Source organism: Gymnodraco acuticeps, unplaced genomic scaffold (genome assembly GCF_902827175.1).
Source record: "Gymnodraco acuticeps unplaced genomic scaffold, fGymAcu1.1, whole genome shotgun sequence".
NCBI classification, from domain to species: Eukaryota; Metazoa; Chordata; class Actinopteri; order Perciformes; family Bathydraconidae; genus Gymnodraco; species Gymnodraco acuticeps.
In genome coordinates this window covers 332,220-349,488 of record NW_022992032.1, presented here as the reverse complement: position 1 = coordinate 349,488, position 17,269 = coordinate 332,220, and the positions used below count along the sequence as shown (strand labels likewise).

General features: G+C 40.3%; 1 protein-coding gene and 1 long non-coding RNA gene across 2 annotated transcripts; both read left to right on the top strand.

The window, feature by feature from the left end:
- The first annotated feature begins 22 nt into the window (after positions 1-22).
- On the top strand, positions 23-9,667 carry LOC117536629 (lysine-specific histone demethylase 1B). Its single transcript, XM_034201568.1, is given in 22 exon segments — positions 23-201; positions 992-1,134; positions 1,277-1,398; positions 1,522-1,611; positions 1,880-1,991; positions 2,095-2,208; positions 2,293-2,331; positions 2,453-2,645; positions 3,201-3,385; positions 3,510-3,680; positions 3,767-3,841; positions 4,475-4,609; positions 4,757-4,928; positions 5,304-5,431; positions 5,850-5,981; positions 6,107-6,181; positions 6,800-6,916; positions 7,027-7,152; positions 7,477-7,599; positions 7,994-8,077; positions 8,079-8,147; positions 8,620-9,667. Coding segments are annotated over 22 exon segments (2,505 nt in total). The 5' UTR covers positions 23-185; the 3' UTR covers positions 8,704-9,667.
- A 2,709-nt stretch (positions 9,668-12,376) lies between these two features.
- LOC117536676 lies at positions 12,377-17,021 on the top strand. Its single transcript, XR_004567603.1, has 5 exons — positions 12,377-12,433; positions 14,865-14,999; positions 15,847-15,937; positions 16,101-16,163; positions 16,399-17,021. It is a non-coding gene; the product is annotated as an uncharacterized LOC117536676 (long non-coding RNA).
- Positions 17,022-17,269: the final 248 nt, after the last annotated feature.

Here is a 17,269-nt window from a genome sequence, read left to right as displayed (position 1 = left end):
TTACAACAACGTAACGCCCATTTCCTCTTCCAAAGCCGGAAGTGGTATTTTTGCAACAACAACGCATTGATTTCCTCCCACAACAATAAAAGGGAGACAAAATCTTACAATTAATAAAACCCGCATCTCAAACTAACATAAACGTCAATAAATCACCGGGTTTTAAAGAAGCACGGCAGTCAGCCATGCTGTCGGATGCAGGTCAGTGGTCGTAGCTGTTAGCATTTAGCCTACATGCTATAAATGTGACAGGCGGACATTGTGTGGCTGGTTTAAAGAGCTTGCTTATTTGTCCCCATATTTGCTATGTATACTTACAATTTAACCTCGTGTTTCATTCGCTTTGATGTGTGTTAGTTTGTTTCTTCAATACGATACAGCATGTTAATGTCATGTTATAACAGCCTTTTCAACAAGGCCCAATGTGAGGTGTTCTTATGTGTACCTTTCATTTGTGTTTTATACTATCCATAGTAGGCTAATTATTATTCGTGCACTGTTCATGTAAATACTTTTTAATCATCTTACATCTGCAATACCTGCACTGGTATCACCTGATATTTGCAATACCTGGATTTTTAGCATATACTCTAATATAGTGACCGCTTGTTCTGGTGGCTAGATTACTTCATTCAACTGCTTTGTTTTTATTCTTTATGCCTATATGTGTTGCTTTTTTTCTCCCATGCTATTGCATGCCTACAATTCACTTAACTTTCATTTTAAGAATGATTTGGTGGTTCATACCAAAAACAAACAAACAAACCTGCTATATAATAAATAAAAACAACATAATATTTTTCATGACATGAGTTTACAAGTTTAAAAGTAAACATAAGCATCAAGAACAAGATGATTTTTATTCCGAAAATAATCTTAAAATAGTATGTTGAAATTATAAAAAGTACTCAAATAAACATTCAACTAATTAAAAAGAAATAAATGTAACAAGAGGTATGAGGTATTCTGCTATTTTGTCACTTTTGTTAAGACTATTCTGGAAATGCCTCTGGGGCCCGGCGAGGAAAGAAGAGGAGCTCCGGGGAATCGCCGGGGGACGGCCAGACCCTGCGCTCCTCTGGAAGGCAGAGCAATGTTCGGGTGAAGCGCACCAACAATCCACCACCTGGACAGGTAAACTGCAAAAAATATATGTTTTTCTATTGTTGTATGCCTTTGTTTTTCAGGTGGATACTCATTTGACCAATAAGTACACTAGGAATCAAACCAAGCCAAATTGCAGGGTATTTAATCTCAAGGATTCCCTTTCTTGTAGAGCAAAAGAAAAGCCACAGACACAGAGGAGGAAGACGACCAGTCCGAGAAGAAGTACAGAAAGTGTGAGAAGGCCGGATGCTCTGCCACATACCCAGTCTGTTTTGCAAGTGCATCTGACAGGTAACATGTTCAAAAATATACTGACTATGCGTAAGTGCCTCATAAAACCCCTCTTCGAAACAGCTGAACTTTCCCTTTTATTTTATATTTGGACACAGATTGTCTTAATGTGTGTCTTTACAGGTGTGCTAAAAATGGATACACATCTCGCTGGTATCATCTGTCGTGCGGTGAGCATTTTTGCAACGAATGTTTTGATCACTACTACAGAAGGTAATGTTGACAGAACAACTCCTCGCATAACATTAAAGGAACAATGAGTAGTATTTGCTTAATATAATGCACAAAATAATCTTTCTTAATCACCACTTATGGTGTGTTGTGCTCTGTATCTGCAGAGACCCTTTAGCCCTGCCTGTGCCCACAACTAACAAATATTCCTCATTGTGCCTTTAATAAACATGTTTCAGTATTTGTTGAAATGTATAGAGTTGTTGCATTAACGCCACAAAATGACTTTTTCTTTTCCCCCCCCTGGCAGTCACAAAGATGGCTATGAGATATTTGCTTCCTGGAAGAAGGTGTGGACCAGTAATGGGAAAAGTGAGCCCAGTCTCAAAGCTTTCATGGCAGATCAGCAGCTACCATTCTGGGTAAGCACAGGCAGCGTCCCTGGTTCCTCTTTTACAGTTAAAACTGCTTCTTCTAACTTCTACATGTCACAAATACATTTATCTTTAATGGGGTTCCTTTCAGGTTCAATGTACTAAACCGGACTGCAGGAAGTGGCGTCAGCTGACCAAGGAGATCCAACTCACGTCTTCCCTCGCAGCATCGTACCGCTGTGGGATGAAGTTCAACAACATTAAAGTAATGGCAAAATAATTCTCCAGCTATTCATAAGTGACATATATTTTGTTTTTTTTGTTGTTGATTTTGTGCCTTTGCCTGCAGAGTGAGGGGCCGGACCATTGCTCCCAACCAGAGGACTTGGTAAGCTGTGGATGTGTGTTATAACTTTTGTTTTTGTTATCACAAAGAGAGTGTGTAAGCTACTATTACTTTACTTTAGTATTTCCATCCCCTTTAATCTGATGCTGTTTCATTCTCACAGAGAGTGGCTGAGGTGATGGACAGCTGGTGGCATTCAATGTTGATTTTGCCGCCGTTGTTCAAAGAAAGTCCAGCCAGCCCGTTCCTCGCTGCGTATTACCCTGACTGTGTGGGGATGAGTCCGTCCGGTTGCCCCAGCAACACGTCACTGTCTGAGCTGAGGGCTGACCACTGCAGAGCCGTGCAGCCACAAAGTGAGTCAGTGGATGTGAGAGGAATAGAGATGTATTTTAAGTTGAACTTTGATTTCAATTTTTGCTACATAACATGAAACCAACAAACATTTTCTTAATTTTTTCATCACTTATTCACATCCTAAGATCGTAACGACATACATTCAGTCAATCTTTCCTGAAAAAAGATTTGTTGTTTCAGTCTAATTGAGTCCAGGAAAGCTCTCTCCTTCAATTTACAGTTATAATGGTTGAGAAATCAATGGAATATGGGCATTATAAGTATTTGGCTTTTACCTGTTACATTTTGGGGTAGTATTCTAATTTTAATTAAAACTTTACATTTTGCCAAAATCCCTGCACACATTCCCAAAATATATGTGAACGATATCCAGTTATCCACCATTTTACCAAATAAGGCTATGACTAAACCTTTGTCACACATCAAACTACAGTATCATTAGAGATCATTTAACATATTTCACCTGACATTGTTTATGCTTACAGCCTACTATTGAGAGATATTATCCTAAATCATTTTGTATCGTGCTGTAGTGATCATGATTGTTTCCTCAGTTCCAGGCCTGTGTCCATACTTCCAGCCCTTCTACCAGCCCAATGAGTGTGGCAAGGCTCTGTGTGTGCGGCCGGATATGATGGAGCTGGACGAGCTTTACGAGTTTCCGGAGTTTTCCCGTGATCCCACCATGTATTTGGCTCTGCGGAACCTCATTCTGGCCTCCTGGCACAAGAACTGCAAGGTACACTGCAGAGAACACTCACTCACAAATAATGCATGTTTTCATCTTGGCTTTTGACCTGGAACAAATAAAAAAGCAAAGTCACATTCTCATAAATGGCAAACATCTTCGTATTTTTCTTCAGGAGGTGCTGACTTCTCAGAAATGTGCCCTCCACATCATTGTGCGGGGGTTGGTGCGTGTGCGCTGCGTGCAGGAGATGGACCGGGTGCTCCACTTCATGACCAGGAAGGGCCTCATCAACACCGGCGTGCTGGCAGTGAAGACGCCTCTGCTGCCTGAGAGACACTACACTGTGAGTTTCCTCATCTTCAGCTCATCATGACACTGCAATCTCATAAAAACATTTCTTTGCCTTCTCATGTTTTATTATTCTTGCAGAAAAATGTTATCATCGTCGGTGCCGGGGCTTCAGGACTGGCTGCAGCACGGCAGCTGCAAAACTTTGGCACTCAGGTAACTAGTAAATGTGTGTCGCACATCTTCTCAGAGCTCCTGATTTACCCTCTCTGCTTGGTACAGTGCTGCCCCTTTACACTCTTCATTGTCATTACAGGCCGAGTTGGAAAAGTACTCAGATCTGGTACTTGAGTAAAAGTAGAAGTACCAGAGTGTAGGAACATTTTGTTCAAAGTAAAAATTCCTGCAATCAAAATGTTACTCAAGTAAAAGTACAAAAGTATTAGCATCAAAATATAGTTTAAGTACCAAAAGTAAAAAAAGTATTCATTTTGCAGATTGGTCCATTTCAGAATAATATATATGATATGTTTTATAATGATTGATCATGAAAGTGTTCTCAAAGCTGGTAAAGGTGCAGCTAGTTTGAATGACTTTGTATACTGCAGGGTAGCTTGTGGATTTACTCCAGGTGGAACTAAAGTCTGATTCAACACTTGATTATATTTCACATCATTCATCCAAATCTGTAAAGTAAGTAAAGGTATTAAATAAATGTAGTGGAGTAAAAGTACACAATTTACCTCTGAATTGTAATGGAGTTGACTGAAATTGAAAAAAACTCAAGTACAAGTATCTCAAAATTGTTCTTAAGTACAGTACTTAGTTACTTCCCAAATCTGATTACAGGTGGTGGTGCTTGAGGCTAGGGAGAGAATTGGAGGCCGTGTGTGGGATGACACTTCACTGGGCGTCACTGTAGGCCGAGGAGCTCAGATTGTCAACGGCTGTGTGAACAACCCCATCGCCCTGATGTCTGAACAGGTACGATTTTAGTAAGAGCTCAATAGGCAGTCAATAATTCCACATATTTCTGGTGTGTATTAAAACGTATCTTAAGTCTGTTTGAAGTAGATGTATACACTGTCTTGTGACATCTTTGTACGTGACTCCAGGATGTTTGTGTTTCAGATGGGCATCAAGATGCACAAACTGGGAGAGCGCTGTGACCTTTTCCAAGAAGGGGGACAGGTTACAGACCCCGCCATCGACAAGCGCATGGACTTCCACTTCAATGCCATCCTGGACGTGGTGTCAGAGTGGAGGAAGGACAAGTCTCAGAACCAGGACATGCCCCTGAGAGGTGCTGATCATGAGTGTTTTCATTTCATGTGTGAGGTCCCGCAAAGCAACTTTAATGAGTGGTACAAACAGCTCAACAATCAGAACGATGCGAGGGAAGGAAGAAACTCTTGTACAAAAAATTATAAAAAGAAAAAATCTATTTATTTTGAAATGTACTGTCTTACTTTGCACTTTATGTTTGGCCTTATTTTCAAATAATTACATGTATTTACATATATATTTAAGCAGCCTGACTTTGGGCTTAACCAGCTTGTTTCATGGCCAGTTCATACTTGTAAAAATGTGCAATGCAAGTCAGAAGGAAGATATGCTAAGAAAAAGAGGTACATTTAGAGATATTTGACCTTTAGTTTTATGCATTTTATCTCTACAGAAAAGATCAAGGAAGTGAAGAAGAACTTCCTCCAGGAGTCGGGGATCCAGTTCAGTGAGCTGGAGGAGAAGGTGCTTCAGTTTCATCTCAGCAACCTGGAGTTCGCCTGTGGAAGCACGTTGGACCAGGTGTGGGAAACTCACACACTGAACAGCTGCAAGAGTTTTTAAGTCTGTTTTATAATGTTAAGCGTCAGTTATTACCATATTTTAAGATGTTTTAATGAAGATAATTCAAACTGATTTATTCAATTGAAATAAAAGAAATCTCCAGACTATAAATAATTAAATAAATACAAGTTGACAACAACACAGAAATAGGACTATTGCCTGTGATTAAAACACTTTTTGTTGAACATATCTTACATTATTCCGGCCCTTGTAGAATCAGAAATGGATTTGCCAACAAAGATAATAACAACAGAAAGGAAACCCTGTTCACATTGTTCTGCACCTTTTGTGACATTTTGTTTAAGTGGGTTTTGATGTTGTGTCATCAAAGGAATTGCAATACAAATGTTTTCATTATATATGTTTTTATTCGTAGGTATCGGCAAGATCTTGGGACCACAATGAGTTTTTTGCCCAGTTCTCAGGAGACCACACTTTACTCACCAAGGGCTACTCTGCTTTACTGCACAAGCTGGCCGACGGCCTCGACATCCGCACCAAGTGCCCGGTCCGTGTTTCACTCTTTGACTCCAGCTCCTATTTTTACCTTCTTTAAACTGCGCTGAATATTACAGAGACAAATACCAATGTTATAAATCTAAATCAGCTCTACGTTTTCTTGTTCAATTCCAGGTTCAGGCCATTGAATATTCAGGTGATGTTGTCAAAGTGACCTCCTCCAATGGCTCACAGTGGACAGCACAGAAGGTAGAAACATCTTGATTTATGTTATAAAATAGATAACATCATTTCAAGACCTTTTCGGGGAACATATATACACTCAGAAAATTTGCATGTATCCAATATACCCTCTGAGATTGACTGACAGGTTGCTAAAACTTACATTAAAATGTAAATGAAATTTGGCGAATGCTTTTCAATTATAATTAACATTTGGATATTGTCCACCTTGAAGCATGGTTCATCTTTGAAAATAAAATGTAAAATGGCTTTTTGTGGAAGTAAAGGCCTACTGTAAATACATTAAATACAAACCAAACTTAACAAATGTAAACTGATTATTCAATTTAATTCCGATTCTCACTTAAACGAAGTATCTACAAATGCTATAAAGCAGACATAGTCATTGAAATTAAAATATCTATTGGATTTTCCATTTTTTGCTTAATTTTTACAGAGAAATGCCCATACTAGTAGAGAAAATCTAAATGTAAATTGCATTATGGAATCTTTATTTAAATGTCAACCCATTTATTGTATATAAGTGTGAAACTAAACAGTTTTTGTGAGATTTCATTTCAGTTTAGTCTACCAAGTGCATCTATAATTCATTGCTGATCACCCTGTTGTAATTATCTCTTGCAGGTGCTTGTTACAGTCCCATTGACTTTGCTGCAGAAGAACATGATTCAGTTCAACCCTCCGCTCCCTGACAGGAAACTGAAAGCAATCCACAGTCTGGGAGCCGGCATCATAGAAAAGGTAATAACATTTCTTATGCGTATTGTAAGTAAAGCAAGTAAGTTTAAGGCTAAATATCAAAGATTTGCTTCTTTGTAGATGCTAAAATGCAATTTTCAAACCTCTTCCAGATTGCTCTTCAGTTCCCGTACAGGTTCTGGGACAACAGAATCCAAGGGGCGGACTACTTTGGTCACATCCCACCCAGTCCAGACAAGAGAGGCATGTTCAGTGTCTTCTACGACATGGAGCCTCAGGTCTGTTAATACTCAATTTCATTCACAAAGCAAGACAACATGTTAGCTCTACTATGGATGAGAGAACATAGGATTTTATTCTGTATTGTGAATATAACATATCCACACTAAGGTGATCATTGTGGATATCCATTGTTGGAATAATCGGGAATTTCCTGACATGAGTAACTTGAAATGTCTTATAACTTTACACTCCTGTCAGAAATTACACATACCGGTAATATGTTTCTATCTGGGAAAATTGGTGTTAGCTACTGGTGTCAGACTGCAATCCCAAATACAGGAGAAATACTTGTTTATGTTTCTGTGTGTATGTGTGTGTAGGGGAAGCAGGCTGTCCTCATGTCGGTCATCACTGGTGAAGCTGTGGCTGCTGTGCGGGACATGGAGGACAAGCAGGTGGTGGATGAGTGCATGAAGGTCCTGAGGGAACTTTTCAAAGAGCAGGTAATGAAACAATGAAAATACTACTTACGCATGTAAAGTCCTTTTTCAACCAAATAGTCTCAGAAGCTGAACTTGGGAAAAAAATAGCTAAAGGTTTAAACTTATTTAGACGTTTAAAAAGGTGCTACTCTGATGTTTAAATGGTTAAAAAGGAGACAAAGTCCTCTGCCCTGGTAGTTCTTGGGCTATCGAAAAGTTATTTGCCCAAAACAGCCACGTTGTATGGACCAGGAACTAAACTCATTCCTTCTGAAAATATATCCTGGTATAAAACATATTCTATCTATCAACACAAAATACACCTATAACCTTTTACAAACAGTATGTTTCGGAGTTAGTTGTGTTTTTTTGTGGGTGTTTTTCATTACTGTTTACTGTCTGTCATCCCTAACAGGAGGTCCCAGAGCCGGTGCATTTCTTTGTGACACATTGGACCAAAGACATGTGGTCCCAGATGTCCTACAGCTTTGTGAAGACGGGGGGGGAGCGGAGAGGCCTACGACATCCTGGCTGAAGACGTGCAGGGAAAAGTCTTCTTTGCTGGAGAGGTAAGTACACATCAGACAACTAACCAGTTGTATTTATTCCTCTATTTCTTTTAGAGATAAGATCATTCTTATCTTTAAGTATTCCAAGGTCGCCTTGATCTATGTAACACTGGAACCACTATTTAGCTGAAAAAAAAACTACATCTATAAAAGTATTAAGGACAAAATATCTAGATATGTGGATATATAAAGAGGAATTAAAAAATATGTTGATTAGAGAGTGTGGAAATATAAATACAAAAAATAAAATAATAAATCAACATGGAATTAAAATAATTATTTCTGTATATATTTTTTCCTGTATTTAAAAGAAAAGCGCAATTCATTAATTAATCATTCTTTATTTAAAAAGGTCTCAAACTACCTAAAAAATTGAATCATGATTGTTTTGTCAGATATTTGGTCACTTTCTGGCTTCCGGAGATTTTAAAACTGTTTTTAGTTTATTTGTTTTCTTGGTTTGTGTTTCCAGGCCACCAACAGACACTTCCCTCAGACTGTGACCGGAGCCTACCTGAGCGGGGTCAGAGAGGCCAGCAAGATGGCTGCTCTGTAGACTGCCACTGAACACTCAAACACACCAGCATGGACCCTTAAAGTCTGCAGTAACCTGAATAACTCTATAAATGACACTTCACTGTTATGTGTTTGACCAGTAGGACGCCGTCTCTCTCCATCAGCCGGGCCAGGCTTTTCATTTTTAACGAAAGAAGGCTAAAGACTTTGGTTGGAAAACAATTGTTGGTAACCAGATAAATAATTAATTTCAACACACAGAAAACAGCAAACCCCTGCGCAGCTCTGTCTGGGTCCGCTGGGATGGAAAGCAGGATTACGGTATATTACATTTGAGTTTAATTTGCGATGTATGTAGCACGTAATGATGAAAAAAGTCAGAAAACGTAATTTTGAAAGATTAGCTTTGCATGAAACATTGGTATACTCTCGTTTTATCAGGAAGTAAGTCAAATTGTATCTCCTTGGTTCAAGATTCAAGTGATTATATTTAAAACTATTTTCTTTTGAGAGTTACCTACCAATGTTTTAAGCAGATATAATACATTTTCGTTATATGTTGGTACAAATTGAAGAAAGGTTAGACATATAGTACTTCTGTGATAGCACTTTTGATTTAAGCGACTTTTTGATTTAAAAATGTTAAGAAAATAAATGAATAGTTATATAGTGAGTATGATTTGAGGATGGTCCCCTCACTGTCTCAGGGATATGATCAAGACACCTAGCAGAAAATAATGGAGAATGGACAACGGTGGGTTGGGAGAAAAAACACAACCAACTGGAGAAAAACTTCATACATCTGTTTTATTCATTCCTGAACAATGATGTTTGGGGTCGGGGAACAGCACAACGATATCCTCACTTTCTGTGATTAATATTGACTAATGAAGCTTTACATCTCTGTCCTCATATCTCTGTGTACACTAGTTGATCATTTCCTGTTTTGTCCGTGCTTGAGTATTTATCTTGTTGGTGTGTAATAAACTGAGCTATCAACTGCTGTAGTGATCCCTTCACTTGTGGAGGAAGATTTGTCTATGATTTCCCCCTTAAGTCAGCGTGATTATATTTATCAATTATTTGTAAAGTGTGCATGCTGCGACTGCAGTTGCTTTTTTTTAAATCTTTGACTTTTTTTTTACTAGAACATTTTAACTTCTATTTAAACTAGCATTTTAAAACACTTAATGATGGATCCCATTTTTCATTATTATTTTATAAAGTGTTATACATTATAGCATAATGCAAGTATTTTTATATCATTTTTTGGCTCTATTTTTCTTATATTTTCTCTATTTTGATATTGTTGTGTGGGAGTAGCTGTAATAGGCGCTAAGTAGGAGTACTTTTACCCGTTCTTTTCCCGTTTAGTTCCGTTTTGTATTCACACCAAAAAGAGAACTTAGTTCAGAGAACTTTTACCCCCATTTGTAGTGCCTGCTAGAGAGGTGGGACTATCCTGGGGAGAAAAAAGTACCAATTTCTGATTGGCTGGGCGAATTGCAAACCACGCCCCGTAAAACTCTGAAAAGTTTTTTGAAGCCGCCATTGTATTTGCTGGCATTAGCATTATTAGCATTAGCCCCGCGCACCAACGGAGAGAGAATAACTTATGGCAACACAACAAAAAACATGGGAGCGGTGGAGATGAGGAGGTGTCGGCGTTCTGGCGATTTACTCGGAAGGCTTCAGTAGAAGCTGCTGGGAGTCCCAGCAGCTTCTACTGAAGCCAGTCCCCAACTCCGGGGACTTCGGGTGGCAGTATACGCCGTGAAGTTGTTTGCGGCCTGCCAGTAAACCCAAAGCAGAAGAAGAAGAAGTGACGTCAGCGGCTTCATTAGCGTAATCTTCCCTCAGGGAACTTATTCCGGTGTGAATGCGATCGGCTCTTAGTTCCATGGAGGTACTAAGTGCTGGCACTAATGGCGCATTTCCACTGCAGCGGGTAGCCCCGTTTAAGCGTCCTTAACCGTCCTCAAGCGGCCAGCCCAGTTTTTGGTGGCCTTTCCATATAGCCTAGTACCGGCTAGCGGGTACTTTTTCCGGCCCCATAAAATCGTGGTTCTATCAGACCAGGGCCAGGGCTGAACTAGTGACGTCAACACTCTCGACTGCTGATTGGTCAGAGAGAATCGTCACAAGATCGTGCGCAAGTTCATCCCTAGCGTCGCATATATATTTAGAAGCAAGCTTGCAGCATTTTTATAAACAGCATTTTGTAAACGGATGAGCTACAAAAATGGCTACGTCTAATAAGAAAAGCACACCGTGGTCGACCGAGGAGGTGACGACGTTCCTACATCTCATTGGGGATGATCAAATCCAGCGGGAGCTCGACGGAACAACTCGAAATGTGAACAAAAACAAAGCCGATCGCCCCGCCTACACTGCGTTGCTACCCCAGGTCCTAAACTGTAATGGCAATGCGCCACGGCCTCGGACGGCCAGCGAGGCAGCCCGAGGCCTGAGCGAGGACGCTTAGGGACGCTTAAACGGGGCTACCCCGTTGCAGTGGAAATGTGCCATAAGTGTTTGGAACTAAGTACGGCAAAGTACTTGAGAGGGGTCTGCCTGCAGGCCTCCACTCTCAGGACAGTTCCGGGGTGTTTCTCAATGTCGAGTAAAGCTGCTCCAGAGCCACTATTTCAAGCATACTACGTCATAGAGTGCCGCCGAAGGACTGTTCCAATGTCCAGCATACTTGGAATTCTACCAAGCCCGGCGTACTTCGTAGCGAGAAATTTCGAGGCTGCACATGTGTAGAATCCGTGGTCTTAAAATCCCCACAATGCTTTGCGCACGGACCAATTTCCCCAAATCTGTGGCGGAAAACGTAAGGCGGGGCCTCTCATATGACGCACACCTGCACACTTGCTCGCCTGTTCCACTCTTCGTTTTCCGAATGCCAGGAAGTATTCTTGCCTCGCTTCTGAAGCAAGTGACTCGGAAGACATGTGCTACCAAGCAAGCGTACTCGACATTGAGAAACACCCACGGGCTGTTTCTCAATGTCGAGTAAACCTGCTGCAGAGCCACTATTTCAAGTATACTACGTCATCGAGTGGCGCCGAAGGACTGTTTAAATGCATGTTAAATGCATGTTAAATGCATGTTAAATGCCCAGCATTCGGCGCCACTCGATGACGTAGTATACTTGAAATAGTAGCATGGATGTATAGAGGCGAAGTCCTGCCCTTCTACTTCCACCCCATGGGACCTTATTTCGGAAAAAATATGTATTGAAGTCAATGGAGAGAGTGACGATCAAGCATTTTGGACTTCCGTTGTCGTAACTCTTCTATCTATACATGTATGGCGCTGGTCTGGGCCATCAGGTGGAGACTCCCTGTAGTCCACAGGAAATCCATTTGTATGTGCGTACTCGTTGAGTCTTGCGACATAATTCACACTTTCCATCTTGAATAACTTAACCGTCGAATCTTAAATTGCATAAAACGGTGAGAACAAAGTTCGGTCTCACAATACTTGTTTATTTCCCATTCCAGCCTTGTCCCTTCTGCAGTCCTGCATATAGCTGTGCTCTCTTTCGATTCAGCCCACTCACAGCGTCGGAGGCGGAGGCCGTTTCTCAATCTCGAGGATACTGGCTTCCAAGCCAATATTTCAAGGATGATACGTCATCGAGTGCACTCATGCTGCACATGGGTAGACTTCGCGTCCTTAAAATCCCCACAATGCTTTGCGCACGGACCAATTTCAAAAACCCTTGCGGAGAATGGCTGAACCGACGCAGCACACATTTAAATGTAAGTATGTAGTGGCGTAGAACATGTGTTGGTTACTTTGTTACATTTGTTTGTTATCACCAAAAATGTGTTCCGTGAAAGTAAAGCAAGTTCATAATTAGATAGACACCGTGAGGTATTTATTTTCGGTACAGTTTATGTTGAAACCGTTAGAGAGAGTGGCACACTTGTTAGCCTGTTCCATTATTCTTCGTTTTCCGAAGCCGTGGCTTGGAAGTATACTTGCTTCGTTTCTGAAGGAAGTGACTTGAAAGTACGGGACTACCAAGCCAGCATCCTCGCGATTGAGAAACACCCCCAGTAATGTCCACGTCTTATATATACAGTCTATGGTCCACGTCCTAACCTTAAACAGGCAATATATATATATATAGCATTTAAAGCATATCTTTCATTCAGAGTCAGGGCCAGGAATACATGAACACAGCTCTCGACATGGGGATAGTTGAGCCGACGGCTAGCTGCTAATGGTGCTAACAGCATTAGCTAACAGCATTAGCAGTGCAAACTATAGCAAAGGAGCTGACAGAGCTAACAGTATTACTCGAAGAGAGAAAGTGGAGGGTGGGTGTAACGCTTCCATGTTGGGACTATAACAGTCTATGGTTGGGAAACCTTTATCAGAGGTAACGTAAGTCCATAGATAACAGGTAGGCTACTAACAGGCACTCGTAGCTATCCCAGCAATAAACCAAAGAACAGAGAAGCTTGGATTACAACACACAGAGAAGAGACCTTATTGCTCATTACTATATTTTATAATTTCAAATAGTATTTTACTGCTATATTCAATATTCTGAATTGTATATATGCCTCTATAAGATTCAAGTCTACCTTTTAAGTCAGAGGAGAGTATTTTTATTACATTACATTACATTGCATTTAGCTGACGCTTTTATCCAAAGCGACTTACAATAAGTACATTCGACCAGGAAGACACAACCTTGAAGAAAACAGAATCATATAAGTACATCAGGTTTCATAGAGCCAAACATTTCAAGTGCTACTCAACTGGCTATAGATAAGCCAGTCCTTTATTAGTATATAAGTGCTTTGTTAATAATTTTATCGCTCGAAGTGGAGTCGAAAGAGATGAGTTTTCAGTCTGCGCCGGAAGATGTGCAAGCTATCTGCTGTCCTGATGTCAATGGGGAGCTCATTCCACCATCTTGGAGCCAGGATAGCAAACCCACGTGTTTTTGCTGATGGGAACTTGGGTCCCCCTCGCAGCGAGGGTGCAGCGAGTCGTTTGGCTGATGCAGAGCGTGGTGTGGGAAAATTTAGGAAGGTTGAAGACCAGACGAGCCGCTGCATTCTGGGTGAGCTGCAGAGGTCGGATGGCACATGCAGGTAGACCAGCCAGGAGGGAGTTGCAGTAGTCTAGGCGTGAGATGACGAGAGCCTGGACCAGAACCTGCGTCGCTTTCTGTGTCAGCTGGGGACGTATCCTCCTGATGTTGTAAAGCGTGTATCTGCAGCAACGGGTTGTAGCAGCGATGTTTGCAGTGAAGGACAGGTTGTTATCTAGGATCACACCCAGATTCCTTGCAGTCTGAGTCGGGGAAACAACACAGGTGCCGATGTTGATAGTAATTTTATAAATGTTTTTCTTCTGTCATTAGGTCTACAGATGATCTATCTGTAAAGTTCCTTTATATTCAGATGGAGTTATGCAAAATGAAAACACTTAAGGAATGGATTCATGAGAAGAACACTCAGTCTCTGCAAGACACAAAGAGAGGACAAGAAAGTCTAACCATTGATCAGAAAATAGTCAGTGGAGTCGAATATATTCACTCCAAGGGGGCGGGGCACATCCACAGAGACCTAAAGGTGAAACCAGACTGCAGTGTAACAAAAATAATTGGTAGAATAACAAGCCATTATTAGGTGACCAAAATGTTAGAATAAGCCAGGCCCTAAAGCATATGCTGCTGTAAATGGGGTCATCATTTACTAAATGAACATCATTCTGTATTGAAGAAGACTTCAAACTAGCAATCTAATCCATAAAGTCATCAGGAATATATTTACTAAGGTAATACATCAATGCGAAGCAGGCTCATTTTTCTATGAACTTCTATACAATCAGACCTCTCTTGGAAACCAGTGACCCTTGTGCAATCCAGTCATAAAAATAGTAGGGTACTACGTTTGCTACCATGATTATTTCAAAAGTATTAGGCAAGATCCTGCTCGAAATGCTCGAAGCACAAGACATTATTTTAGCTAGAAGCTTCAGTTCACCTAATATTACCTGTGAATAGGCATTTCAATTAGAATGAGAATAAAATATATCTTAGCCTAAAGATGTCTTATCAAATCGAACAGTCTTCTGGTTGTGAGCCACATGTGGTTAAAGATATATTACTGTTTTTCAAGCTTCTAATTTTATTGTTCATTTGTTTCAATTATTTTTCTTTCTGTGAAGCCTGAGAACATCCTGTTTGGACTGGATGATAGAGAAGTGAAGATTGGTGACTTTGGTCTGGTCACCAGAGATGATGACGCTTTGATGGACAGAACAGAGAACAGAGGAACCAGATCTTACATGGCCCCTGAACAAGTGAGATGGTCTATTCTGGCAAAAACTCTTAATTCTTCTGTATTCATTTTTAACAAATATTTCCTTCGACTGGTTTTAATTAGGTGGACTAATTATTTTCAACTATACCTTTAGTTCGCTTTTTACCATTTCCGGTTCCCTCGCCTCGAAGTAAAAACATTTTTACGTTTTGTTCTACGACAGAAAATACATCAGTAATTTCCCCACTGGTGAAGGTTGAAAGCTTGTATGTCGTAGAGATAGATGGTGGTTGCTAACACACTACATCAACTACTAGACTTTATCACTCAGACATGAGTCCTCCAAAAATCACATTGCTTTTGTTGAGGAAGCCCTTGCGTTGTTCACATTTGGATGGGCCTAAAATACAACATCGCTGCACCACTCTATGCTCTATTGTTTATTTAGCCCAGCCAAACCTTTTCTTACTGTTGGCAATCAGAGCTGTACAACGAAAAATCAGAATCAGAATACTTTTACTCATCCAACAGAGGGGAAATGTACATTGGTTACAGCAGGTAAAGAGCCAAAGGTTAATTAAGAAGCATGCATACAAATATATGAAAGATAAAGTAGAAATTACACATCTTACTAAATACGAATCCAGTACAAGTGACAGTTTTGAGATAGCAGCCAGTTGATAGTATTAAAGGTGAAAGTAAAATATGTGAGAACTTTATTGCCAATAGAACAAACTGTGAATTAAGTGTATCTACATGTATAAGCCATGAGCCAGAACTTGAAGCCAAAACGTCAATTACTTCATTAGCATGACTTGCTAATCTTTCCCTATGAGTTATATTAGTATAACATCAGGCAATTCTGTGTTTTTATTATTTCACAAAAGGTGGGGGAGACCTATGCTCGACATATTTGCTCTGGGGTTGATATACTTGGAACTCCTGTGGAAAGTCTCTTCTGGCCATGAAAGAGGAGAGGTGAAGTATACAGACAAAGACTTGCCACCACAATGTTACCATATTTTTTAGGCTTTTCTCTTGTATTTATATGCAACATTCAACTCAATTGTTGTTGAATTATTCGTTTGATTCAGGCTAACTAACATGTTCTTTCATCCTTTTATCACTGCATGAGTACCAGGTTTTACAAAATGCAAGAAAACTAATTCTCCCAACAAACTTTTCACGGGCCTTCCAAGAAGAGGTATTACAATGTTCTTATGATCCGCAGTAAATTACCTCCCACATGAGGCAGTACTTTTTTACAACAGCTGTCCATCTCTATAGGTGGGGGACTGCTGCTGTTTGTACTATTAACAAGCAGAACAAATACAAGTATTTTAGAAAATAGCAATCTACGTTTTTTTTGTTAGAACTGTTATTATGGCAACACAATAGTGTTTGTACACAGATCTCAGTTAAAGGTGTTTTTTTTGCAGAACCTAATCATCAAGAAAATGCTGCATGAGAAGTCAGAGGATCGACCTGAAGCAAGTGAACTGAAGGCACAGCTGGACAAGTTGGCTCAGACAGAAAATGAGCCTCAGAAAAGGGCAACGGTGTGATTATCACAACGATTTGTGACAAGTCTTCTGAGGGTAATGAGATCTGTCTGTCATCTGTGGCCTGTACTACGAAGCCGGATTTTCGCTTAGCGAGGTAACATCAGGGTTAACTCTGGGTTTCCGGTCCTACGACGCTGGTTCACTTCTTACCGGGGTCATGACCGGGGTAGATCTCCATGGTAACTTATGCTCAGTGAAAGCACCGCCTGCTGACCAATCAGAGCTCAGTGTGCAGAGTTTAAAGCTATCAAGTCATATTACAGGATAAAGGAAATACAGTTTAAACTGCAGTTGAAGGAAAGATGGCTGGCAAAAATCACCGACTGTGTGAATGTGAAAATTAATAGAATATCACCTCCCGTCAGAGCAATCTAGAAAGCTTACTTAAATATCTGCCACAACATAAGTAACTGGATCAAAGTATCATAATTTATATCTAATTACATTAACTGTGAATGTTCTTCATTTTATTTCAAATAAAATAAAATAACAAAAGATTTGTGTATAGATATTTGAGACGTTTATGACTCGCACATGCATGATGCAAATCGGGCAGCCGTCTAGACGTCACATGTCTTATTTGAGTTGCCGTATGGAGTTGTCCAATATGGCGGACCATCTCGCACATACGCAGTGCGGATCGGGTAGGGATGCGGATGTTTCTCAGGGTGTTTCTCAATGTAGAGTAAAGCTGCTCCAGAGCCCCTATTTCAAGCATACTACGTCATCGAGTGCCGCCAAAGTA